Below are 24469 nucleotides of genomic sequence, written 5' to 3'. Positions count from 1 at the left end.
GGCTACGCGGCTGGCAGGCGGTGCTGGCTGTGGGTGGTGGCTGTCCCTGCCCCTTGCCACAGAGCTGCTTGGGCAACCTCACAACATGGCAGCCGCCGTCCACACAGCAAGCAGGACAACAGAGAAGGCAGAAGTTGAGATGCTTTTGTTTTCAAGATTTTAAAATTTGGTAAAATGCACCTGCTATCAATCTTACCATCTTGAAGTGACTGATCCCTTGGACGGAGCACATTCACACTGCCTCACTCTTCGTCTTCTACCCAAACTGCGCCTGCGAGACAGCTGCCCTCCCCTGCCCCGGAAACCCCCATTCTGCTCTCCGCCTCTCAATCTGACCACGCTGGGCACTCGTAGAAGTGGAGTCACGCGGTGTTTGCTCATTCACGCTGTAGCACGTGCGTAAATTGCCCTCCTACTTAAGGCTTAATAGTGTTCCATTGTGTGTGCAGACCACACGTGTGTACCTGCCCATCCCGTCCGTGGACACCTGGGGTCCATTCCACCTTGGGCTGCTGCTGTAGACACAGGTGCACACACACCTCTTCAGGTCTTTGCTTTCTTTTTTGTAAAGTTGTGTTTATTTATTTGAAAGGCAGAGTTACAGAGAGAGGGGGGAGAGACAGACAAAGAGAGATCTTCCAGCTGCTGGTTCACTCCCTACATGGCCACAATGGCAGGGGCTGGGCCAGCCCAAAGCCAAGAGCCTGGAGTTTCTTCTAGGTCTCCCACATGGGTACAGGGACCCAAGCACTTGGGCCATCTTCTGCTTCTTTCCCAGGTGCATTAGCGGGGAGCTGGATCAGAAGTAGACAGCCAGCACTCAAACCGGCGCCCATGTGGGATGCCGGCATCACAGTGGAGGCTTTGCCCGCCTCGCCGTAACACCAGCCCCAAATCTTTACTTCCAGATCTTCCATGGACAATGTCCAGAAGTGCAGTTGTGGGATCATATGGCGATTCTATCATTATTTTTAGGAGCTGCCATGCAGTTTTCCATTGCTCTGGCATCATGTTCCATCCCCCTAAGGATGCCGGTTTTCCTACGCTCCCATCAGCACTGTGTCTGTGAGTTTAGTAGCCATCTCACTGTGTGAGGTGTGTCTCCTGTGGTTTCAGTTTGCATTTCTATAATGACTAGTGATAGTGAGAATTTCTTACTGTGTTTTCTGGTCATTTGTATATCTTCTGTGGAAAATTGCTCATTCGAGCACATTGGCCATTTTTAAATCGGTTGGTTTTTTTTATTTTATTTTTATTTATTTGGTCAAAAGATGTCTTTCTTTGAAAAGCAGAGCAACAGAGAGAGAATGAGAGAGAGAGAGAGAGAGAGAGATGTCTTTCATCCACTGGCCACTGGTTTACTATCCAAATGACCCCAATAGCCAGGCAGGGCTGGGCCAGACCAAAGCCAGGAGCCTGGAACTCAATCCAGGTCTCCCATGTGGGCGGTAAGGACGCCGTACTGAGCCATGATCTGCTGCCTCCCCATATGCACATTAGCAGGAAGCTGGCTCAGAAGTGGAGCCGCTAGGACTCAAGCCAGGCACGCCAACACGGGATGCAGGGTCTGGAGTAGTGACTTAACATCCAAACCAAAGCCCCGCTGTAGGGTTGCTTGCTTTTGCAATTCTTCTATGATGCAGCCTCGCATGGCATGCATCTCGTTTCCACAGCATTCCATTGACTGCTTCACCCCACTCCATGTGGAAGGCAACCACACACACGTGAATACCAGGGAGCAGAAATTACTGGGGGCCATCATAGGTGCCAGCTACAACATGGGGGGGGGGGCATTGATCCATCCACTCACCTCCCTCAGAAAGAGCATCGCTCTGGGCTGTTAGCTCCCAGGCACTGCTACCCCAGGCCAGCACACAGTGAAGACCCTCCCTTACCCTGGAGAACACCCTCGGGCAGAGAGAAGCCGGCAGCCCGCAGGAGCCGTGTCTGCGAATGTTCCAGGAGCTGTGGGCAGGGCACTGACCCACGCTCACACGGAGCCCACTGGAGGCCTCCTGCTTCCTCCTTCCTAGCTGAGGCCACCGCCACCCGCCCCTGCCTGACTCCAGTGCCCATCCCCTCCCAGCCTTCCTCTGTTTCCGGTCTTCTGGTTGGAACCTTGCTCCAGGTCTCACCTGCTTCTCTGGTAACTGCTCAGCGGCTCTTTCTGTTGATGCCACAGGACTTCTGCAAGTACTCATTTAACGTGTTTTATTTTTTGTTTGTTTCTGATTTATTTTTAAATAGTTATTTATTTGAAAACACAGAGGGAGAGAGAGAGGAAAAGAGAAAGAAAGATCTTCCACACGCTGGTTCATTTCTCAAATGATCACAGTGACTGTGATTGGTCCAGGTCAAAGTTTGGACCTTGTAATCCCACTCCATGGGCGTGACCACGGTTGCCTGTCGGACAGATGTCACCACCACTTTTCTGTGCGTGACCCCCAACATGGCAATGCACGTGCTGCGACCCAGCGCCCCACGTGGACACGCTCCTCACGGGTCTCTCTTGGCAACACACGTGGCTCATCATCCATCATGCACATTTCCCCATCCTTGGCCACTCGCTGTGGATGGAGGCAGCAGGTGCCTTCGGGATCCAGCGTCTCCCTGCATGGGAGTGTCTCCCTGTCTCAGATTCCAGCTGCACCTAGAACACATGCTTTTTATCCTCTGTCTCGCCCCCAGTTACCTTCCCTGCCACACAGAAGCTCTCCGGGTCCTTTACAAACACAGCCAGGCAGTGCTGGGGAGCTAACATCCTTAGGGGAGGCCAATCACCCACCAGTTATGAGAGTCTTCAGGCAGAAGGTTCTGGAAGGTATGCAGGATGCTCTGCTTTCAAGATTTAAGACAAGGAAAAGACTCTAGAGATCTCAAGAAAACCCAGGTGGTCTCCAATTTTTCAGGATCACAAAGCAAGGCTATAACTAGTATCCTCTCGTACTCATCTCTAGATATTTGAGCACTACTCTTTTCCACACATTTCTAGAGTTATAGCTACAGAACCAAAGTAATAGATTTCTCTAGGTATTTTTTTTTGAAAGGTAGAATTAGACAGTGAGAGAGAGAGGCAGAGAGAAAGGTCTTCCTTCCGTTGGTTCACCCCACAAATGGTCGCTATGGCTGGTGGCCAGCGCACCACGCCAATCCGAAACCAGGAGCCAGGTGCTTCTCCTGGTCTCCCATGCGGGTGCAGGGCCCAAGCACTTGGACCATCCTCCACTGCCCGTCTGGGCCACAGCAGAGAGCTGGACTGGAAGAGGAGCAACTGGGACAGAATCTGGTGCCCCAGCCGAGACTAGAACCCGGTGTGCCGGTGCCACAGGCAGAGGATTGGCTTAGTGAGCCGCAGCACCGGCCTCTAGGTACCTTTCAAAGGTTTATTTATTTATTTGAAAGGCAGTGACGGAGAGGGAGAGAGAGAGCAAGTGAAAAAGAGAGAGAGAGAGGTGTTCCACCTCCTGGTTTGCTGCCCAAATAGCCACAGCCAGGTCTGGACCAAACTGAAGCCGGGAGCCAGGAACTCCATCCAGGTCTCCCACGGGGGTGGCAGGAGCTCAGGTACTTGAGCCATCATCTACTGCTTCTCAGGTGCATTAGCAGGAAGCTGGGTCAGAAGTGGAGCAGCTGGGACCAGAACCAGCGCTCAGATATGCTCTGTAGGGTCCTAAGCAGTGGCTCAACCAACTACAGCACAAAGCCCTCTCCTAGACTTCTGTATTTTGGTAGCTGTTGCCAAACTCGTCTTCCAGAATTGTTGTCATTCGCACCCACAGTGAGGGCGCGTGTTTCTCTCGCTCTGGGAGCCAGGGTGCTGAGAGGAGGGAGTCCACACGGGGGATGGGGTGGGTTCATGGTGAGGACTCTGAGTGGGTGAGGAGGGCGTTGGTGTTGGGTGCTGATGGGGGCAGTGGGAGATCGGTTACTGGCTTGGTCTGTTTTCTGTTGCTATAATGAAGAGAATAGAGGTTTATTTAGCTCACACTTCTGCAGGCCCGGAAGTCCAGGAGCACAGTGCTGGGGTGCACTCAGCCTCGGGTGAGGACTTCTGTGCTGGGCAGGACACGGCGGAGACATCCTGTGGCGAGACGGAGCAAGCTTGTGCAGTCTCTCTTCCTCTAAAGCCACTGATGCCACTTGGGGGCTCACCTATGACCTCATCTAACCCTACTTATGGTCTGCCAAACCCCAGATGCCTTCACCCAGACAGACACCCTTCACTCACAGCTTTGGGGACTGAGTTTGAAACCCACACATTCCAGGGTCGCAGCACTCGCACGTGGGCAACGGCAGGCAAGCACCCCACTCTCAGGGAGCTGGTGAGGGCGAAGCTTGTGTTCCAGGTTGGAACGAGGGGTACTGATAGACATAAAAATACGGATATAAATGTGTGGCTACCTATACTGATATCTGCGTATGTGTGTATACACATCTACTATGCTTGTTCATGCAAAGGGTCCCTAGCTCTGCCCCTGACAAGGCTTAGGCGCAGCAGCACCCATTGGCTCTGAGCACACCCAGCATCCAGATCTTGGTTTCTAAACATCATTTCCAAGTGCTCCTTGGAAATATGGCTCATGCCGGGCTGCCCAGATGATGGGCTAGAATATTTATTGTGACAGAGAATACAAAACTATGTATGCTGAGGACATAGCAAAAGGATTCAGAGAGCCAGTTTGAAGGGTGCCCTCTGATCAAACCTGGGACAATAATGATAATGAATTATTATCCCTTGAATAAAATAAGAAATCTTGAGTTGCAGTATAAAAACATGGTAGTGATAGAAAGCTTTTCTTCAGAGTCAGTGTCAGCTAATAAATGGAATGGGATTAGGGTCATCATTTGCAACCATCAGAGTAATAACTAATCAATGTGGGCCAGCGCCGTGGCTCACTAGGCTAATCCTCCACCTGTGGCGCTGGCACCCCAGGTTCTAGTCCCGGTTGTGGCACAGGATTCTGTCCCGGTCGCTCCTCTTCCAGTCCAGCTCTCTGCTGTGGCCCAGGAAGGCAGTGGAGGATGGCCCAAGTGCTTGGGCCCTGCACCCCATGGGAGACCAGGAGGAAGCACCTGGCTCCTGGCTTCAGATCGGCGCAGTGCACCAGCCACCAGCCGTAGCGGCCATTGGAGGGTGAACCAACGGAGGAAGACCTTTCTCTGTCTCTCTCTCTCACTGTCTAACTCTGCCTGTCAAAGCACAACACAACAAAACAAAAAACCTAATCAATGTGAAGAATCATAAATGAACGCTAAAACTAGTAGGTAAAACGTGATGAAGATGGGAGATTTACGTAATCTCAAAGTACCGCCCACAACACATTTTAATTCCCAAAGGGGAAGTGATATGGGGAGGAGACAGCTGGCAGGTCCCTCCGTGCCCCAAGGGATAAAGCTAACGTCTGCAGTGCTGGGCCATCTCATGAGAAGCAATGGAAGAATGCAAAGCCCTGCCTGTGGTGTTCCCGCCATCCCAAGGAAGCAGTAGGCAAAACCACGAGGGAGAAATCCTGCAATGAAATAGGCCAGCAGTCGTAGAAAAGAACCAAGCTCACTGACGACGGGGAAGCCTGGGGAGCTCTTCCGGATCGGGTCAGGCAGCAGACTCGACAGGAAATGCCCCTGCGGTATTCAGGGAGCCTGGGGCTTCACGCCAGCAGCTCACTCATCAGCACTTCAGGACCAGAACGCATGTGTGCTATTCGGTGCGATTTTTCTGCAGCAGGTTTTGTCATCCAAAACACCACAGGTGGGGCCGGCGCTGTGGCTCAGCAGGTTAATGCCGTGGCCTAAAGCGCCAGCATCCCATATGGACGCCGGTTCGAGATCCAGCTGCTCCGCTTCCAATCCAGCTCTCTGCTATGGCCTGGGACAACAACAGAAGATGACCCTAGTCCTTGGGCCCCTGCACCCACGTGGGAGACCCGGAAGAAGCTCCTGGCTCCTGGCTTCGGATCTGCACAGCTTCGGCTGTTGCGGCCAGTTGGGGAGTGAACCAACAGATGGAAGACCTCTCTCTACCTCTTCTCTCTCTGTAACACTGCCTTTCAAATAAATAAATCTTAAAATAAAAAGAAAAAAGACAAGACACCACAGGTGCCTGGATGTCACAACAATCTCAGGTAATCGTCACAGCTACAAGCTAAGGCTGGCCCAGGGCACAGGGGGGTCCATCAGGGATCGTGCTGACCCCAAAGCAGCTCATACTCTGTTAGCCTTTCTGGTCACTCACGGAGGGAGTGTGGCCCAGAGAAGACTCTGCAGTGGGAGCAGGAGTGGAGGGCTAGGAGTGGGGGAGAGCCACCCACCCTCCTCTCATGCCAAACTGACACAGCACCGAAGCCTGGCATGCCTACCGAGCCCCGGGCCACAGCAGAGACAAGAGCCGAGGCACCCGTGCTTGGCCTGGGCTTCCCAATCCGGTTCCATACAGCCCTGGGAGAGGGGCGGGACACCTGGCGGCGGGGAGGGGGCAGGCTGTCACACAGCCACTCATTTCTCACACGTCGTGGCTCAGTGGGTTAAAGCCACCGCCCGTGACGCTGGCATCCCACACTGGAGTGCCCGTTTGAGTCCTGGCTGCTCTACTTCCAATCCAGCTTCCTACTAGTGCGTCCTTGGAGGCAGCTGATGATGCCCAAGTGCTTGGGTCCCTGCCACCCTTACGGGAGACACAGATGGAGTTCTGGGTTCCCAGCTTCGGCCCAGCCCAGGCCCAACAATTGAGGGCATTAGGGGCGTGAGCCAGGGGAGGGGAGATCTCTTCCTGTCCCCGTCTCTCCCTCTCTCTGTCACTCTGCCTTTCAAATAAACAAATCAATCTAAAAAAAATTTCCTATTTATAATAAATGGCATTCCTGTGGAGAGGAGTGGGAGGGAGGCGTGGTGGGGTGAGCGTGTCTTAGAATTCGTTTTCCTGGGCCACCCTTGGGAGGCTCCAGAGCAAACCAGGCCTGGTGCTAGTGCTGGGCTCAGGAAAGACCCTGCCCAGAGACAGACTGGCGGCGTGAAGCAGACAACCACTTCTCCAAATAAAACACTGCGTCTACAACCGCTCAGGCCTCCGGCTCCCCAGGCTCCGCGTCTGCAGATTCAACCCACTGAGAGTCGAGGCTATGTGAGCATAAACCAACTTTCGTCTTTGTCCCTCTTCCCTAAACAAAATCAGTGTCCGGTGTGATGTCACCCAGAGGTCATTGGAAGTGCGTGGTGGGGGATGGGCGTGGGCTCCGTGCAAATCCAGCGCCACTCCACTCTTGGAGGATCCTGGTGTGGGTGCCCTGGGATGACCCTGAGGATGGGGGTGGGGAGTAGATGCTGACTATTGACACTTTGCATCTGAAAACAAAGACTTCCCCTGGACTTGGGACTCTGACCCCAGGCGTGCAACGCAATGGTTAAGACTGGATTTGAGCCCCAGCTCTGCTTCCATTTCCAGCCTCCTGCAGCAGGTGGTTCAAATACCTGGGGCCTCTGGCTCCTGGCTTCGGATCAGCACGTTGCACCGGCCACAGCGGCCATTGGAGGGTGAACCAACGGCAAAGGAAGACCTTTCTCTCTGTCTCTCTCTCACTATCCACTCTGCCTGTCAAAAAAAAAAAAAAAAAAAAAAGAAAGAAAACAAATACCTGGGGCCTGCCAGCATTTGGAGATTGAATAGTGGGAGATCTCTCCCCCCCCCCCCGCCCCGCGCTTCAAATAAAGTGGAAAGAATTATGAATAAAGGAAAGAGACGCAGCCAAAGAGACGCAGCCGCTCCTCCCACAGGTCTGCCAGGCACTAGGAATAAGTCCGGCCAATCGCACCCAGGCCACGGCACAGCCACTGAGCCAGCTGCAGCCGGTCTCCTCTGCCCAGCTCCGTGAGGGGCGCGGGCGTCCCCACTGTACAGACGGGGAAGCTGAGTGGGAGGGAAGGGGCTGGCCGGCGTCTCAGTCCTTTCTGTGGCTTAGGCCTGCCCCGCTCACGGCAGAGAGGCCTGGCCTGGGCACAGGTCCCCTCTGCTCCAGGGAAAGCAGGGCCTGGAGCAGGCGCAGGCGCAGGAGCAGGCGCAGCGTCCTGCCTGGGCCCGAGAGGCTGGGACCCTCTCCCACAGCAGCGGTGGCACGGGCCTGCGTCCATCCTTCTGCCCTAGTACGGGCCCGTTAGGGGCCACCCCCTCGGGCCTCCTTGTTTATGGCTTGTCCACACAAACACACTTGACAGCTTTCTACAGACGTGGAGTGGCCAGAGGCGGGGTCCTAGTGGGACAAGGACGGCCTCTGCCGATGCGTGCAGTGTCCGTCCCCGTGCCTGCTCGCCAGGGGATGCGGGGAGCAGTCCCTGGGTCATCTTCGCTCGCAGCCTGGGACGAAAGGTATTAAGATCACACCTTTTTCGTTCAGGAAATGTGCCAAGCCTCTGAGCCGTGCACCTCCTCTCGCTTGTTTGGAAAATAGTTGGGGAGAGCCTGCCAGGGGCCACTGGGGCACTCACTAGCTCCTCACCACAGCCCTGCGGAGCGGGTTCTGCAGTCAGCCCATTTTTCGGATGAGAGACTGAGGCAGAGAAAGTCTAAGCCGCTTGCCCACCCCGAGCAGGCCCCCTAAGGGTGAAGAGGGTTACCACTGCCACTCTGGAAACTCACGGTGCAACCTCTCTGAACTGCGACCCCTGCCCCAACACACACACCGCGGCCTTCTAGAATACACCAAGCTCCAACGAAGGAGCTCTGGAATTTCCGCCCAAAATTCCAGAGCCAATTCACCAGCAGCACCAGCTCCCCAGGGAACGACCAACTCCCTAGTCCCAGCCGAAAGGTTCCAGGCTAGCCCATGGAAGGCGACGCAGTTCACAGAGAGTTCTCCGGGAGAACTCAGACCAGCGAAACGCAATGAGGAGGGAAAGACAGCGAGAGCAGCTTCAGAGAGATGAGGCCAGGTGAGGTCGCGATCCCCGCTCTCCGACAGTGTGGGTGGCCGCCTGGACCCGTGCTTTGAGCTCCGAGCTCTTGAGACCTGAGCGTTTTCAGAAACGGGGCAGCAAGGGTCAGAGCTGCAGGGGAAAAGGCGGAACGCTCTTTTCTCAGATAGATTTACGATGGACTTCTAGCTCCAGCCTTGTGGCAAGCCACTTGACACTGGGAACCTGCTGCTTCTTCCCGCTCAAAGCCGGTCCCCCAGCAACGCTGTCTCGGGCTATTTATACGCCTGCTTCTGGGAGTCTTGTGGATCCAAATGGACCCAGAAGGGTCTAAACTTCCGGTTCCCAGCTGTATGACTAGGAGTGCAGACTGGTTTTTCCGGGTTTTAAAATCTGGGTTCTCTTGGGACTGATGCTGTGGCATTGAAGATGAAGCCTCATCCACAGGGCTGACATCCCATATGGGCGCTGGTTTGAGTCCTGGCTGTTCCACTTCTGATCCAGCTCCCTGCTAGTGTGCCTGGGAAAGCAGCAGAGGACAGCACAAGTGTGTGAGCCTCTGCTACCCATGCGGGAGACCTAAAAGAAGCTCCTGGCTCCTGGCTTTGGCCTGGCGTAGCCCCAGCTGTTTCAGCTATTTGGGGAGTGAACCAGCAAATGCACCAGATGGAAGATCGATCTCTCTCTCTCTCTCTCTTTCTCTCTGATTTCTAAATAAATAAATCTAAAAAATAAATAAATAAATAAATAAAATCTGGGCTCTGTTCTCTTCCTTGCAGGCACCTGTTTCACAATGGTTTTGCCAGGACGAGCTGCCCCCCGCATGGGATCCCACGTGTGGCTCGGCATACTTGCTGGCTCTGTGGTGCCCACACTCACTGTGCACCCCCTCTAGGGTGCCTTTGACAAAGTCTGGAGCCCCTGAACAGCAGAGACATCCGGGGTTTGTTCTGGCTGCTCGGCACCTGGGCTGCCTGCCTGGGGCTGTGGATGACCCATGGGTGCAGAGGCCAGCACCCCACCCCAGGCAGCCCTGTGTCCTGTGCTTCACCTGGGGCAGGTGTCCAGGGCAAGTACCTCAAAGAAGTGGGAACACGGCCGCAGCCTGGGAGTGGTGTTCAGGGGACACATGTCCACGCGGGGATCTGCCTGTGGTATGAGGCAGGAGCTGCAGCCACGTGGTCTCCCCCTCCTCCAGCCTGCTCGCTGAGCACCCAGTGTTCTTCAGGAAACCTGGCCCAGAATTGCCAGGGCCGGTTTTGATATTTGCAAGCCAAGATCCTTACCCTGTATAGGTAGCCACCGTCGCTTGGGACAAAAATTCCAGCAGTGACGTTCCCTGGCACTCCGTGGGTCCTCAGAGCCTGGCCTTTGCTAAGCTGCAGGCCAGCTGTGCCCCGGCTGCTGCCTGCTTGCCCATTGCATGGGCAGTGTCCTGGCTTGGTCCCTCGTGCCTGTGTCTAGCATCTGCTAAGAGCAAGCTCAGCGCTTTCTGCTGACCTTAGGACTCCGCTTTGCTCCTGAGAACGCTGTAGCCTTAGCAGGTCTAATCCGTCCCCCATGTGTGCACACACCTGCCATCCTGTCACCCCTTCCGCGTGCTTTATCTTCTCCAGCTTAGTGCTACGTCCTTGGTGATTCTAAACCTCCTTTTATTTGTCAACGTTTGTTCCTATTAGCCGTGGACGCAGCCTGCCGTGGGGTCAGGCTGCCACGGGGAAGAACTGTAAAGCAGTCATCAGACCAGCTACGCACGGTCTGCCTGTGCGGTATCACCATGTGCCGGCCTTGCCCAGCATGATCAGTGACCAGGGACTTCTCCGGGCCGGCTGGTGGCCCCCTCAGCACCCACCGCTTGGTACACCGCTGGCTACCAGACAGGTGGACTTAATGATAATCACAGGACACTCAGAAACTAAAGCAGAACAGGCCTCGTGGCTGCAACGGAGTCTCTTACAGTCCAGAGTTCGTGCGCACGTGTACAACACCCAGACAATGCAAAAATGACGTGACAATTTAACACCCAGAGCCTCTGAGTGAGGGGTACAGGAATTCTTGGTACTACTCTCTGTAGGTCTGAATGTAGGTCATGAGCACAAAAAAAAGTTAAAAACTCCAAGGAAAGAAGAGCAGCACAAAGAGGGGACGAGGTGAGAACTCACGGCCAGAACAAGCTTACTCAGGGAATAAACCTGAGGGGGCTCCCTGCCTGGGTGCACGCGGGACGAACACGCGGCAGACAGCGAGAGCCCTCCTGCAGGCTGGGTGTGTGTGGCGTAAGCAGCCGAGGGTCGCGGCAGGGCAGGGAGGGCGTGAGGAGGGGCTGAGCTGGTTTGTGCGGGGGCTTTTCCCAAGCTGGACTGGAAGAGGAGCAACCAGGACTAGAACCCAGCTCCCCGACCGGGACTAGAACCCGGAGAGCCAGCGCCGCAGGCGGAGGATTAGCCTAGTGAGCTGCGGCGCTGGCTGGCACAGGCTCTTCCAACTCCTTGGGTCTGCCTTCCCGGGGGCTGGCTGGTTGGGAGGAATGCATGAGGACTGGGGGTCTCAGTCGCGTGTGCAGGACACCGTAACTGAGCTGGTTGAGGGAGATAGCAGGGGAGACGTCTCAAGACTGCAACAGGTGGTGTTGAATTGACAGAGAAAGGACACAAGGGGCTCCTTTATTCCTCGCTCCATCAAAAGCCCCAAACTGGACACAGCAGCATTGCCGTCTAACAAGTTCTCGAATCCTGACCGACCAGTCAGAAGCCCAGCTCTGTTGGCAACGGCGGCTGCATCCATGACCGGGAGAGCCCGGAGGAGCTGCTGCAGCACACGTGCCTGTGCTGTGTTGTCCGGGAGGGCTGGGGGGACAAGAGAGGAGCCTCTGTCGCCCTGGAAGAACAGGTGGCAGGAGCACCCCATGGGCACCCTGTAAGAATGGACCCCAGCCCCAGGACAAGAGAAACCAGGCTGTTTCCGGACCATGCATCGTGCGGCCCGCAGTCGGTCACCTGGCCAGGTGCACACACTCAGCCACGGTCAGGGAGGTGGGGGACTCCCTGTGCTCCCCTGCCCAGTTTGAGGCCCGCAGGCTCCTTGGGCTCTCTCCGAACAGACGTTAAGGCCCTCAGAGGGGCAGGGGTCAGGCAGTTCCAGTGGCCCTCTCCACGGGCAGGACAGCCAGAGGCGACCAATGCCGGTGTCCGCCGCTGCTAGTCCCCCATCCGGGTCTGGGTCTGGATTTCCTTGTCCACTGGGGCTCAGCTCCCCTTCCCCAGGCGGCTGGGTCCTTGTCCTTGCCAACCCTGCTAGCACAGGTCTCACCCAGCTCTGACCCCCAGCAGCTTCCTGGTTTCCTTCAGAGACTTCTAAGCACGGCTACGGCCACCATTTCTTGAGCACTTGAACCCACGCGAGCTCGCTTAGTTCCCACAGCATTCCTGGGAGCCAGGACCTATTTCTGCTGTTTTACAGAGGAGGAAGTGGGGCTTTGCTGTAGAGAGACTTACCCAAGGCCACACAGCGGGCAGACAGCATCACCCCCACCCCCCACCCCGCATCTGCCATCCCCCGTCTACCATTACCGTCTCTCTTTTAGGGCTCCCAGTTTCTGGGAGTGAGCCAGGCCTGGGCGCACGAGTGCGGATGGTCACACCACCTGCCACTTGGCTCCCTGCGGTACAGTCCCTGCCTCCGAAGTGGGAATCCCCTCACCACCTCCTCTCTCTCCTGTCACGGTGCAGGCCTGCCCAGCCGAGCAGAGCCAGGTGGAGAGAGCTGACCTGGAGTGGGGCCCAGAGGAGCTGAGCAGCTCCCCTGCTCCTGTGCCTGCTGTTCCCAGCTGTCCTTGCAGCCCCGCCTGGCGCAGCTCCATAGTGGCAGGTCCTGTGCCCCACTGCCCAGGCTACGGCACAGTCCCTCCTTTCCGTCCAGCGCTTCAGGGTCCCCGAGCTCCTATCACCCTCCTCCTTGTCTCTTCTCTGCAGGCAGGGAAGCAGTGTGAGGTGGGGGAGTGGCGGCTGTAGCAGGAGCTCCCGGTCAGCCCAAGCTGAGGACATCCTGTTGTGGACCTGGCCCAGGGCACCTGCCCGCCATGGCTGTCAGGGAGTCGGAAGGGTAGGGAAAGACCGGGGAGCCCCAAGACCTAGGAGGTCTCCTGGCCAGCTCTGGAGGTCCCAGAAGCACTCCATGCCGGGCTGGGTCCTTGGCACCCCAGCCTGGGCTGAGGCCCACCTGCCAAGCCCAGGAGTTGGCTGCATCCACTCACAAGACCTGGGGAAGCTGCCTCTGGACGGGGCAGGGAAGCAGCAGGAAGTCACCGGGTTCCGGGGGACACCTGCCCTGCTGGTCTGGAGCTCAGGCCCAGAGGCCAGGGCACCAGGGTCCTCTGGACAGTGCAGCGGTGGGGGCCACAGCCATGATGATCACCGGCTCTCGTCTTCCAGACGCTGCCCTTAGCCCAGTGTAGTCTATGATTGGCCATACGATGCAGCCGACTGTCAGAATTCCTGCCGCTGGGAGCCGTGTGCTTCTGAAGGCAGCGGTACGTTGGCCCCTTCCTTGCCGGGACTCCGAGCACCAACAAAGGGTCCCCAGCGGGTTCCAGGCAGTCAGAGTATGCGTGTGCTTATGTGTTCCCAGGATGGTGCAAGGCTGACGCTGCTCATCACGTGCTGAGAGCAGTCTGTGACCCCACAGGGTAGCAGCCCATTCTGGAAGGTTCCACGTGGGCGAGCTCATCTCAGGCTATGAACTCCCAGGGCGCCCCAGAATCCTTCTCCCAAGACCCTGAGAACAATGCACAACTGGTGTTTACATGTAGAGTTCCTGGGAAGGCCTGCCTGGTGGAGGCTCCTCAAGTGTCTAACTCCCTGTCTCCAAGGCCAGACTGTGACGCACAGGCGGGGGGGCGGGAAGCAGGGAGCAGAAGCCTGAGGGGAGATGATGGCACCTCAGGTGCCATTGCATGGTGACAATCCCACCCACCCCCTCCTGGTGCCGGCCCCTTACCAGACCCTGTGCTAAATCTTCGCATTTGAAGTGGTAGTGATGGTTAGCTCACTCTTCACAAGGGCAGCTCAGTCACATGGCTCCCGGCAGCCTCCAGGGTCCTGGGCTTGGTTCTTGCTGCAGGGACTCTCTGCAGGCATCAGCCGACAGGAGGGCTCCTGGACCTCACTCAGACTAAGGCATCAGACTCCAGGGGCCGGCATGTTAGCCAGGGCGGGCTCTGCCTTCCAAGAGTTGAGTGCAGGTCGGAAGGTGCCCTGTTTGTGGGAGCAGGGAGCTGGGCAGGCATTCCTGCTCTTCCCTACACCCCCCATGCCTGCCTGTAAGCCCCTTTGGTGGGGGGAGGAGCAAGCAAAGTGTTTGAGTGGATACTGGGAGGTGCTGAGGGAACACAGGGAGGGGAGGGGAACCCCCGGGGCATGCAGGGGGTGCAGGGTCCAACCCACACTGGAATCTGGGGTGTTCTTTTTAAAAAAAAATTATTTGAGAGGCAGAATTACAGACTGAGAGAGTGGGAGAGAGAGCGAGCGAGGTTTTCCATCTGCTGGTTCACACCCCAAATAGCCAGAGTTGTGCAGATCCGAAGCCAGGAGCCAGGAGCTTCTTCCAGGTCTCCCATGTGGGTGCAGGGGCCCAAGGACTTGGACCATCCTCCACTGCTTTCCCAGGCCATAGCAGAGAGCTGGATGGGAAGAGGAGCAGTCAGGACACCAACCAGCGCCTATATCAGATGCCAACGCCCCATTAAGAAGCTTAACCTACCAAACCACGGTGGGGCTCAGGAAGGGGACCCCACCTTGGGAGGAGCGGACCTGAGTCAGGGTAGGACAGCTGGGGACTGCCCTGGGCTGGAGGTGGGAGGGGCAAGTGTGGACCGCAAGGCAGGAGCCCTTGGGCCCCTGGACTTCCAGGACACGGTGTGGCGTCCACGGGAGTGCGGCTGAAATGCCAAGCAGGAGCGACAGGGGCTGGCACTGCCGGCCAGGGGAACGGCGCCGGGCGCAGGGCGGCAGCGAGCGAGCGCTCCGCAGGCTGGCGCGAGGGTAGGTCGGCCCGGGGCAGGGCGCGCAGGCTGGGGGTCTGTGTCTGTCTGCGGGCTCCTCCCGGTGGAAGAGGACGCACGCCGCCCCCTACCCCGCGCTGCCCGACCGGCGCCCGCGCTGGGCTGCCGAGGGGCGGGAGGAGCCGGAGGAGGAGCCCGGTAGGGGGAGCCCCGGGATATTTAGGCTAAGAGCGGCTCCGGGGACAGAAAACGCTAGCCCCCCGCTTTCCGATGCAGCTCTGCGGCCCGCAGCCGTCCCACCGCCTCCGCCGGCCGCCACGGTGACGCTGTCCCACAGCAAGGTAGGTGACAACCAAGCGACTCCCCGGAGCTGCCTCATTCAGAACAGCCTTAGGGAAGTCACCCGGGAAAGGTCACACAGCCCTGTGCGCAGAAGGACCCAGGGACAAGGCGCTCGGGCCCCATTTCACAGATGCCCAAACTGAGGGTCTCTCCTAAAGTCCGCGGCTTAAAGGGGGAGACTGCTGTCGGCCAAGCCAGGCTGGAGAGGGTGTGTCATCAGCTCAACGCTGGGTAGCTGGCGACGTTAGGAGTCAGGGCTCCAGTTTGTGAGATGGGCCCTTGCACATCACTGAAAGCCTGAACGCACACCCCATGGCCGGGTTTTGATTTCCCCGTGGTTAAAGGAGAGCCCCTTGACCCCTCGTCGGCGGGGCGAGGACGCAGCCCAGAGCCAGGGCTCCCCAAGGGACTTTTGGGGCCTCTCTCTCCTCCATCCTACAGCACCCTGTCTGGCCTCGACTGCTCCATCCTCCCTGGAGACCTGTCCCCCAGGGGTGCCCGAAGCCCCATGCTCTGCAATGGCAGTGAGGCCAAGGGGGTCTCCGAGGACTTGAACCTGACCGACGAGGAGCTGCGGCTCAAGTACCTGGGGCCGCAGCAGACGGAGCTGTTCGTGCCCATCTGTGCCACGTACCTGCTGATCTTTGCGGTGGGAGCCGTGGGCAATGGGCTGACCTGCCTGGTCATCCTACGCCACACGGCCATGCGCACGCCCACCAACTGCTACCTCTTCAAGCCTGGCGGTGTCTGACCTGCTGGTGCTGCTGGTGGGCTTGCCCCTGGAGCTCTATGAGATGTGGCGCAACTACCCGTTCCTGCTGGGCACCGGCGGCTGCTACTTCCGCACTCTGCTCTTCGAGACGGTCTGCCTGGCCTCGGTGCTCAATGTCACGGCCCTGAGCGTGGAGCGCTACGTGGCCGTGGTGCACCCACTCCGGGCCAGGTCCGTGGTGACGCACGCTCACGTGCGCCGTGTGCTTGGGGTCATCTGGAGCCTGGCCGTGCTCTGCTCTCTGCCCAACACCAGCCTGCACGGCATCCGGCAGCTGTACGTGCCCTGCAGGGGCCCTGTGCCCGACTCGGCCATGTGCGTGCTGGTGCGCCCCCAGACCCTCTACAACCTGGTGGTGCAGACCACGGCGCTGCTCTTCTTCTGCCTGCCCATGGCCACCATCAGCATGCTCTACCTGCTCATCGGGCTGCGGCTGCGCCGGGAGAGGCTGCTGCTGCCGCCCAGGAAGGGGACCAGGGCCAGCAACGCTCGAAGCCTCCAGCTGCAGGACAGGGGCCGAAGACAGGTGACCAAGATGCTGTGTAAGTGTCTCTGCTGGCGGGGAGGGGCCGAGCTCAGCTGGGTATGAGGCCTGGGGGGAGGGGCTTGGAGGAACCCCATGCCCCCATGTCTTGCTCTGCTGTGCGGGGCTGGGCGGTCTTAGCTCCCCCAGCTGGAAGCTTTCACCAGAGATGTCAGTGGCTCAATTTGTGAAGCTCAGTGCAAAACTAATCCTCGGGATTCTTGGTTCAGAGATTCAGAAGAGTGTCAAGACAGCAACAGCAGAGCATAAACCAAGCCCAGGGCCCCGCCAAGCTTGGGGCCGTGACGCTGGCCCTGGCTCCTGGGGCCGAGTTGTGGAGGGGCAGGGGCTGGGCTCCAGACTCACAGACTCAGGGACCCAGACCCTCCTGCTCGCTCATCTTCACCTAAACGTGACCCAGCTCTGTTCTTCCCGCACGGCTGGCCCAGTCCCTTACGGGCTCCTGAAAAGTCCCAGGCAGAGTGTCACGTGGTGGGCTGAGGTCCTGGCCCACCACTGGGCCACAAGCGGCAGGATACTGATGCAACCCCTAGGGGAGGGAGCAGTGGGATCTTCAGGGTGCGAGTCCCCAAAGGAGGGGCAGGAGAGTGCCAGGGAGGCCAGGGTTGGGACCCAGCTTGCAAGCAACATTCTGCTTGAATCCAGGGTTGTGAGCAAAACCACGCTAGGGTATGGTAAGAAGACACTGCAGGGGGAGAAGCAAACGCAAGACACAAGCAGCAAAAATCAAAGCGTGCCTGCGAGCAGAGCCCCAAAGAAGGGCATGGCTTGTTAAGACCAGGCCAGAAAGGAATTTGGGAGGAGGACTTGGCCAGCCCAGCCTGCCTTTAGCTGGGCTAGGGGTGGGGGAAACCTCTCAAGGAAAGGAGGTGTCAGCCCAGGTTGTTCAGCTGGGGCTGGAGCTGGGAGGGCCCAGGGCCCAGGCCAGCACGGCGTGGCGTGTTAAGGAGTCTAAGAGCATATGCGTCTCACTGGCTCGCCTGCTTCCTGCACTGAACACATCATCAAGAATGAAGGCCAGCGCCGCGGCTCACTAGGCTAATCCTCCGCCTTGCGGTGCCGGCACACCAGGTTCTAGTCCCGGTCGGGGCACTGATCCTGTCCCGGTTGCCCCTCTTCCAGGCCAGCTCTCTGCTGTGGCCAGGGAGTGTAGTGGAGGATGGCCCAAGTCCTTGGGCCCTGCACCCCATGGGAGACCAGGATAAGCACCTGGCTCCTGCCATCGGATAAGTGCGGTGTGCCGGCCACAGCGCACCTACCGCGGTGGCCATTGGAGGGTGAACCAACGGCAAAAGGAAGACCTTTCTCCCTGTCTCTCTCTCTCACTGTCCACTCTGCCTGTCAAAAAAAAAAAAAAAAAAAAAGAATGACCCCCAGAGTGGGCCTTAGCCCCACAGTCTGTGTCATACTGGAACTCGGCAGCCACGGCCAAGAGGCCCCCTGTTCCAAATCCCATGGAGGAGAATCTGGTTGGACCAACTGGGCTCAGGGATCCATGCCTGATCCAATAGGCTGTGGCCAGGGCAGGTCACGTGACCCTCTCTGTCCAGTTGGTGATAGAGGTAAGTGCAGTCTCTCTGCAACAGGCGGGCAGGACAGGTAAACTAGAAACTTCCAGAAGGATGGCCTGTGCGATGGGAGGACGGAGCCTGGTGGGCAGAGAGGCTGCGGCACCCAGGCCTCCCTCCTCTGCCCTGCAGTTGTGTTGGTGGTGGTATTTGGCGTCTGCTGGGCACCGTTCCACGCTGACCGGCTCATGTGGAGCTTCGTGTTCCAGTGGACGGACGACCTGGTCCTGGCCTTCCAGTACTTACACGTTGTCTCCGGCGTCTTCTTCTACCTCGGCTCGGCCGCCAATCCGGTGCTCTACAGCCTCATGTCCAGCCGCTTCCGGGAGGCCTTTCAGGAAGCCCTGGGCCTTGGGGCCTGGCACCACCGCCACAGGGCGCAGCACGGCTCCCACAGCTTCAGCAGGGGGACCGTGGGCAGCACCCTCTATGAATTGGGCTGCCCGGGCAACAGGGCCCCCCTGGCTGGGAACGGAGGCCCAGAGGGGCAGCAGGAGACTGACCTCTCCTGAGTGGACCCAGAAGTGGCTTCTGCTGGCAGAGGGGAGGAAGGGTGGGGACCAGGGGACCTCACACTTCCACCTAGAATCTCAGAATAGCACCTGAGTTATTCCTGTATCCATCTGTGTCCTCCAGGCTTGAGGGGAAGAGCACGAGAAAGCAGACTGCACCTTGGTTCCTGAGGGCCCTTGGCTAAAGTCCTTCCCCTGCAGGGACAGCACAGGTGGCTGGGGCCTGGCTGTCCTCCACCTGGGGACCATTCCCCCTGTCTCTAAGGGGTCCCAAAGAGCCCAGCTGGCTTCCCCATTTCCTGTTGAATTCTGGCGCACTCTATGCCTGTTCCTGGGACCCACGTCTGACCCAACCCCTCCTTGGCCGCCCTTCTGCCCTGGGATTGTCACCCTGTGGAGCTGCTGGGGACAGGGTTGCTTGGGGACTCAGGGACCTGGTTCCAGTCCCAGCCTGCTGCCTCAAGCAAACGCAGCCCCCAGCCCCAGTTTCTGGGCCTTGGTTCCTTGTTGACAAAACAAAGGCCCCACTGGGACTGGTACTGTGATGTAGCAGTGTCGGCATCCCATATGGGCGCCAGTTTGAGACCCGGCTGCTCCACTTCCCATCCAGTTATCTCCTATGGCCTGGAAAAGCAGGAGGAGATGACAAAAGTGCTTGGGTCCCTGCACCTGCGTGGGAGACCTGGCAGAAGCTCCTGGCTCCTGGCTTTGGATTGGCCCAGCTCCAGCCGTTTCTGCCATTTGGAGAGTGAGCCAGTGGATGGAAGATCTCTCTCTCTTTCTGTCTTTCTCTCTCTCTCACTCTGCCTCTCAAATAAAGAAATATTATTTTATCTTTAGCTGTGGTTTCCCCTCTCCTGTGAGTCTGTAAGTCACCGCGCATCACAGAACTGACTGATGCCCTCAGATTAACACGGAGGTGATGACTCTCCACGCCTGCATCGCCCCCGAGCCCTGCTTCCTCCCGGCCCCCACATCCGCCTCCACCAGCTACCAGGCAGTTTCTCGGCCAGTCCTGCGAGCAGGGCCCTCCCCTGCCTGTCTACTTCCTCACCTGCCTGCGGGCTGGCCCTGGGACCCCAAGTGAGCAGAGCTTGGGCCCAGCTGACCAGAGGATTTGGGGGAGAGGGGAGCCAAGAGATTTGGGCCAACCAAAGTCAGGGAGTGACCCTCTGGGGACGGTTCTGCTGCGCTGTATGAGCTGAGGAGAGGAACAGGGATGAGTACGTCCATCCCTGGGGACCAGTTCTGTGCTCTGTCAGGACGCAGTGGAAGAACGAGATGCATGCTGCCGTGAGTCCCTGGTTGGCTGAGAGGAGACAAGTAGGGGGCACCCTGGCAGGTGAGGGCCGAGGTGGTCCCTGCGGACAGCCCGGGTTCCCCGCCCGGAGGGTGGAGGAGGTGGGACAGCATTGCAGGTGATGTCACTTTGTTTCAAAAATCCAGTTATCGAGATGCGTGCTCCTTGTGGGAAATTTGGAAAATGCAAACGAGCACAAGTGAAAACAACTTAGAGAACCAAGACCCACCCTTGCCAGGGGCTCGGGGAAGGGAGAAGGGGGCAGTTAGCAGACACAGTTTCAGTTTTGCAAGATGAAAAACCCGGAAGCTTGGTTCAGAAGAACGCGAATATACTTAGTGTAGAACGTAAATGGTTGACAGTAAATTTTATACTCTATATATTGTGAGGATTGAGTCTAAAGGAAGATAAAACACTTAAAACCACTCATAACTTTACCCTGCTGACGTCACCACTGCATTTGGCCTGTTTTCTTCTCATAATGATTTACATTATATGGTTGTGTTCGTGCTCTGCACACAATTCTGCATCTCGCCTTTTTCTCAGCATTCTATCCAAGTTCAAGGTGGCTCTCATGCCATGGGCCTTGGCCAGCCCTGCGAGAGGGCCCTGGGTCTCACACAAGCCACGGTGGGTGGCTCCCGGGTGCGGGGTAAGGAGGGCCCTGACCTGTCTGTCTACTTGCAGGTCCCCAGCTGCCAGGGAAGGAGGAGGCGTGCTGCCAATCGGACAAGCTGGGGCTAGTACGCATCAAACAGGAGGTGCGGGTGGTTTGGGACAGAGAGCAGAAGAGCCTGGGGTTGGGGAGACCCTGAGATCAGGGGGAGAAGCGGGATCTCACAGAGGCACAGCTGCAGGAAGGTTGGCTGTCGGGGGGCAGCGGACTGGTCTGCTTTCCATCGCTATCACGGAGCGAGCCCCTGAGGCTGGGTGGTGTGCAGGAAAGAGGTCTTGGGAGCCCAAGGACTGGCGCACGGTGAGAACACACAACGAGACAGGAAGCAGAGCCTGGGGTAGGCGGTGCCGGTCTCTTCTGACAGCTGTCTCTCGAGACCTGACCGCGGTCCCAGGAGGATGACACTGAGTGCCCTCAGTGACCTCCCACCCGGCCTCACCTCTCAGCTGTCGCTTAACCCCGGGGACCGCGCTTCCTACATGGGAACCTGTGGGGGGCGCTCAACCACGTCTGAACCAGAGCGGGCCGGGGCCTGTCCTGATGGATGCAGCCAGAGCCCCCGCAGAGGCAGAGGGTCTGGGGGGTGGGGTGGGGTCAGGGAGCGACTACAGGGAAGGGAGGGAATCTGGGGAGAAAGGAGCTGGGGAAAGCAACTGGGCAGAGCTGGGAGTGCCCAAGGCCAGCTCCGAAACAAACTCCCAGGGAGCCTCGGGCTGGGGTGGGGGGGGCTGCCAGGCCCCACCAGCTCAAGACTCCCACGTGCCTGCAATCAGCAACAGTCAGAGGTAACCAACGCCAGGCGGGCTAGGAAGGTCCGGGTTAAGACAGGAGGGAGCCCCTGGGCATGAGCCTGGCATATGTCCGTTTGTCACAGGTCACAGGTCCCCGTGGAAAACAGAAACTGCAGCTCTGAGCTCAGCTTGAGAGGAAGGGAGTGAGGCTCAGCTGAAGGCCTGTGCCCAGCCTGCCTGTCAGGCGCCTGCGACAGCTGGGAGCTCTGTGGTGGAGCTGCCCCCTCCTCTGCACTGGTCAGGGTTGGGCAGCGTCCTCCTGGGTCCCCAGTGCCACCGTTAGCCCAGGAACCCTCAACTTTTCTTATCTGGCAAAGGGGCGGTGAGGCTGCCACCTGGGACATTTGCTTCCCATGCTGGAATGCTCGGGTGTGGGTCTCCCCTCAGCTCCAGTTGCAGCTTCCTCTTAACGTGCACCTGCGAGGCAGCAGAAGATGGCCCGAGCACTCGAGCCCCTGCCACGCACATGGGAGACCCAGATGGACTTCCAGGCTTCAGCCTGGCCCAGCCCTGCCTGTTGTGGACATTTGGAGAGAGAAATGAAAATAAGCAAATAATAAGAAAGGAAGTGTCTGTCTCCCTGGGCTCAAGTCACCTCCTTGCGTGATGGCAGCCATCACAGCCCTCCTCCTCCTCCTCCTCGGCCGGGCCCTTCCAGCTTCCCGTCTGCCGAGCATCTGCGCAGAGACGCGTGCTGTGTGGTGCTTCACCTCTGCTCTCTGTGTAGCCGGTGGGCTTTCCAAATCACTCCTGACAGCTGGGAGCCCCCGACAGGTGCTGAAACACCCGCTGCGCGTGTCCGGCACGTGGCCCGTGACCTGGACTCGGCTCCACGCAGAACTTGCATCTGCAGCAGGTGACGCCAGGCCCATGCACTAGGTTTAGGTGTGTCCAGGGCAGCCAGCAGCATCCTGCCCTGCGCCCCTCCACCCCGGCTCTGCCTTCTTCTCAGCCCTGGTTCCCAGCCTCCCTGTGGCTGAGCAGAGCTACCCACAGTCCTTCGATGAACTCCTTTTCTGCTCAAGTCAGCTGAAGTCGTTCGCACCCAAGAACCTTAACAGCTCCATCTGCCGCTGGTTTGAGGGCCACACATCCTGTTTGCTCTAATGGTTATCTGTACACACGTCTGACAGGAGCAGATGCTATCGTCGCTTTTTTTAAAGTCCCCACTACAGTCTGTGATACTTAACAATCGTTCTCATTCTCTTCACTCCCTGTTTTTAAAAGGTAGGGAAACAATGTTTCAGAGGCAGGAAAAATGAAGACAGATTTAAGGAATTTGATCATTACAAACATACTTTATTATTATTTTTTTAATAACAGTCTAAACCTCTGGCAGAAGGAAAGAACACTGCAGGTGGTGAGCAAGGAGGCTGGCCTCAGGCTGCCCAGGGTGACTCCTGCCGCAGACTGCCCTGCCAGTCAGTATGGCCGCAGGCCAAAGCCCGGCTGGACAGAAAGGTGTTGGCTGACCTTCCTTTCTTTCTTAAAGATGTATGTGTTTGAAAGTTAGAGTTAGGCCGGCGCCGTGGCTTAACAGGCTAATCCTCCGCCTTGCGGCGCCGGCACACCGGGTTCTAGTCCCGGTTGGGGCGCTGGATTCTATCCCGGTTGCCCCTCTTCCAGTCCAGCTCTCTGCTATGGCCCGGGAAGGCAGTGGAGGATGGCCCAAGTGCTTGGGCCCTGCACCCGCATGGGAGACCAGGAAAAGCACCTGGCTCCTGGCTTCAGATCAGCGAGATGCGCCGGCTGCAGCGGCCATTGGAGGGTGAACCAATGGCAAAAAGGAAGACCTTTCTCTCTGTCTCTCTCTCTCTCTCACTATCCACTCTGCCTGTCAAAAAAAAAAAAAGAAAAGAAAAAAAAGAAAGAAAGTTAGAGTTACAAAGAGAGAGGGGAAGAGAGACAGAGAGCGATCTTCCATCCACTGGTTCACCCCCCAAATGGCTGCAACAGCCAGGGCTGTGCCAGGCTGAAGCCAGGAGCCTGGAGCTCCATCTGGTCTCCCACATGGCTGGCAGGGGCTCAGGCATTTGGGCTGTCTTCTGCAGCTTTCCCAGACACACTTGCAGGAAGCTGGATCAGAAATGGAGCAGCCAGGACTCAAACTGGTGCTCATATGGGATGCCGGCATCGCCGGCAGTGGCTTAACCTGCTGCGCCACAACGCCAGCCCAGGACTGGTCTTTGTAAGGGACGCACATGCAATTCCCCTGCACCCTGAGCAGCTGCAGTTTCCTCAACAGTGTCCAGGTTCCCGACTCTGAAGATGGATCTGGCTCTCTAACGCAAATGTCCTTTAGTTTGGCCTCTTCAAGGCAACACTCAGCCTCACGGTCTTTGCTCAGGGCTGGGCAGGAGTAGAAGCTGAGGCCCAGTGGAAGACAGTGGGATGCAGGGAAGGCTGCACCTGCTGGGTGACGGTGCTCCTGGGAGCTGCATCCATGCTCTGTGTGGCATCTACGAGAGGCTCTGGGACCTTTTACTCCAACGCTCAAGTCCCTTTGTGGGCAGCAGGCAGCACAGGCATGGCTCAGCTAACATCTGTTGCACACCAATCATGCGGCAGGCACTGTAGCAGGCAGGGGGTGGGGGCAGGAGTGCTCTGACAGCTAGAACTCGGGCACCAGGGGAGGCAGCCCACGAAGTCCTCAGCGAGGGCTCTGATTGGCCTCCGCGCTTTGGTGGTAGTTGGGGGGAGCCTGGAGGTCTCTAACGACAGTTCCACTGAAATGGACTCCAGGGTGGGAGAGGGGAGACCCTCAGGAGAGTGGGGGTTGCAGGAGGCGGAACGGACACTGGGCAGGGAAAAACAGCAGCGAAGCCCACTGCGGTCCACGTGCACGGCCGCCACCCTGCGTCCCCCAGCTGACCCCCCTGGAGCTTGGACCCGGAACCTTCCTTCTAGTCTGTCTCCCTGTTAGACAGGAACAGGCAGGATTTCTTTTGTTTCCATTTTGGGAGATTTGGGGGGGGGGGGAGGAAGAAAAAGTACAAGCAATGGAGAGCACTACTTCTGTTTCCAACACCCAAGAGACCACTGTTAAATTTTGGTCATCTGATGCC

At 57.8% G+C, this 24469-nt stretch overlaps 1 protein-coding gene across 1 annotated transcript; it reads left to right on the top strand.

Annotated features, from left to right (window-relative positions):
• The first annotated feature begins 15701 nt into the window (after positions 1 to 15701).
• Positions 15702 to 18637, top strand: NMUR1 (neuromedin U receptor 1). The gene is given in 3 exon segments (XM_062202398.1): positions 15702 to 15974; positions 15976 to 16555; positions 18258 to 18637. Coding segments are annotated over 3 exon segments (1185 nt in total). The 5' UTR covers positions 15702 to 15749.
• The last annotated feature ends 5832 nt before the right edge of the window (positions 18638 to 24469 follow it).

This window comes from Lepus europaeus, chromosome 1, assembly GCF_033115175.1.
Source record: "Lepus europaeus isolate LE1 chromosome 1, mLepTim1.pri, whole genome shotgun sequence".
Classification (NCBI taxonomy): domain Eukaryota; kingdom Metazoa; phylum Chordata; class Mammalia; order Lagomorpha; family Leporidae; genus Lepus; species Lepus europaeus.
The sequence above is the reverse complement of the archived record's forward strand: the minus strand, read 5'-3'. Positions and strand labels throughout refer to the sequence as shown.